Raw genomic sequence first — 2,611 nt, forward strand, 5'->3', positions numbered from 1 at the left:
TCAAATATGGATTCTTTTTACGAAATTAATTACGTTATATATTTATGCGAAAATACATGTCTCTATATTTGTAAAAATAACGACAAGTGAAACGGGTCATTAAAATAAATGACTTTAGTATTTACATTCACTTAATACCTAAAACATGTCATTAAATTGTTTCGTTTAAACAAACTCGTAATTTTACGAGTCATTTTACTAGTTTTTCATTAAAATAGGATCTATTGCCACCAGTGGCGGAGCCAGGATTATAAGTGGATGGTGTCATAAAATGGCAATGAAATGTATTACGTAGCAAAAATAATCGAAAAACTACGATCAAGTACAAAAATAAGAAATCTACTTACTTTAGTATTACAATTGTCCCCTACGATATTTCATTCGTTGGAAACGATTCATAATTGTTTCATCTTTAACTCTAGCAAGCGCTTCTCTTTCTATGGCACCAAGAAGACAACCGTTTAAGAAATCATCATTCATTCGATTACGCAAATCTGATTTCACAAGCTTCATTGTCGAAAAACACCTCTCTACTGTTGCAGTTGCAACAGGCAAAACCAAGGCAAGCTTTAATAACCGGTAGACATAGCGAAATGATATATCTTTTTCAGTTTTAACCATCAATCTAGCTAGGTCGCTAATCCCGTTTAGGTTGGCAAATTGTTCATCGCGCCGCATAATCACATAGTAGACATCAAGTTCACGCTTAAGATGATCTCTATCAGCTTGACTAAAATCCATTGGATACATCTCGCTCAACTTCATTAACTTGGATGCATCAAACATAGAAAACGAATCACGTGGGCTCAAAGCTGCCATATTAGTAAGCAATTCAGTGCTTACCTCGCTAAACCGATCACCAAACTCTTGAATTATCCTATCCAAAACCGTAGTAAAAACGTCAACCTTGAAGTAATGTTGATTTGTAATATTCGACTTTCGATTTCTTGAAACAACATATACTTCATCCATTTTCAAAATTTCAAGATCATATTTTTGACAAAATGAATATACATCCTTCAACAATTCATCAAACCCGTTCTCTCTAAATTCTTGCAATGAAAACTTTGTTCCATGCACCAACGAAGCCGCTTCTATGATGTTTTGATCCTTTCTTTGAAAAGCTCGTGACAATGCGTTCGTGAGTCCTAAAATGTGCAACATCAAATGCAAATAGAACACAAAATCAAAGGTTTCAAAATAGGCTAGAATACCGGATGCTTGACTCAAAGGATTATCACCGTCCTTTTTAACATATTGAAGAACCTTGACAACTTCAGGAAATAAAGATTTCAAGCTTAACATCGTTTTATGATAAGAACCCCATCTTGTATCTCCCGCTCTTACAAGAGAAAGTTCTTGATTTTTTCCACTTCCCGTTTCAACTTCACCTTTAGCAATCTCTTCTGCAATTCTATCTTTATGAGCATCTCGGATCATATCTTTTCGTTTACATGAGGCACAAACCACATTTACCACTAATGCTAGTTTATCAAAGAAATCCCCAACCCCCTCATGATGTTTTGCAACCGCCACAACTACTAACTGGAGTTGATGAGCAAAACAATGTACATAATAAGCTGAGCTATTATCTCTTAAGATCAAAGCTTTTAAACCATTAAACTCTCCACGCATATTGCTTGCTCCATCGTAGCCTTGACCTCTAACCTATTCATTTATAAAAATTTAGGAGAGTCATAATAAATTTGCAAAAGAGAGATACATAAAAATAGTTTTAATGTCTTACCTGTTTCAAACTCACTTTATGCTCGGCAAATAAGGAATCAATGGCAGACTTCAAAGTTAAAGATGATGTGTCTTTCACATGAAGAACACCAACAAATCTCTCATTAACAACCCCACATTTATCTACATATCTCAAAACCACAGCCATTTGTTCCTTCTTGGACACACCACTAGACTCATCAACTAACAAGCTAAATACATCGTTACCAATTTCTCCAAATATAGATGAGAGTATTTCTTTTACGAAGCATTCAACAATGTCTTTCTGAATGTCAGGTGAAGTTAATTTACAATTCTTAGGAGCTTTTATCATAGCTTTATGAGCATCCTCATTTTGACTTGCAACTAATTTCAATGTTTCCAGAAAAATTCCTCTATATATAGAGTTTTCACTCTCATCGTGGCCACGAAATGGTAATGCGTTATGCATTACATATCTAACAACATCAATTGAACTCTGTAAACGAATTCGATACTCTTGCTTCTCAATATCATATTGCTTATTAAGAGTAACAGCTATAGATTGCTTTGGCTTCATCAAATCTTCACATTTTAGACGTGCTCTATTGTGAAAGCTATTTACATCACTCTCATGAACACTGAATCTATTTTTTTTTGTTCCAATTGCTAAATCCATCGGTCACAAATGCATCACTCCCACATTGTTTATCTACATGATCTCTACATAAGTAACACCACAAACAAAATGCCTTGTCCGCTTTTACGCTATACTCTAACCAACAATATTCATCAAACCAAGCTAGGACAAAACGTCTATTAGCGGACGCTACTTTTTTTGCCGGACACACATGACCGCGTGATTGAAAAGGTCCTCTTTGCAAATAAAGTCTCCTAATTTCATCTC

General features: G+C 34.9%; 1 protein-coding gene across 1 annotated transcript; it reads right to left on the bottom strand.

Annotated features, from left to right (window-relative positions):
* Positions 1-354: 354 nt before the first annotated feature.
* Positions 355-2,284, bottom strand: LOC139862071 (uncharacterized). The gene is made up of 2 exons (XM_071850622.1): positions 1,748-2,284; positions 355-1,668 (listed from the first exon to the last, which is right to left on the bottom strand). The coding sequence occupies exons 1-2, from the start codon at positions 2,282-2,284 to the stop codon at positions 355-357; spliced, it is 1,851 nt and encodes a 616-aa protein (XP_071706723.1).
* Between the last annotated feature and the right edge of the window lie 327 nt (positions 2,285-2,611).

This window comes from Rutidosis leptorrhynchoides, chromosome 8, assembly GCF_046630445.1.
Source record: "Rutidosis leptorrhynchoides isolate AG116_Rl617_1_P2 chromosome 8, CSIRO_AGI_Rlap_v1, whole genome shotgun sequence".
In the NCBI taxonomy this organism is placed as follows: Eukaryota; Viridiplantae; Streptophyta; class Magnoliopsida; order Asterales; family Asteraceae; genus Rutidosis; species Rutidosis leptorrhynchoides.

Excerpts from the sequence above, each read along its gene's own strand:
- LOC139862071 (XM_071850622.1), bottom strand. The coding sequence starts at position 2,284 with ATGAAGCCAAAGCAATCTATAGCTGTTACTCTTAATAAGCAATATGAT. Across the intron at positions 1,669-1,747 it reads ATAAAGTGAGTTTGAAACAG|GTTAGAGGTCAAGGCTACGA; the intron begins GTAAGACATTAA and ends ATAAATGAATAG.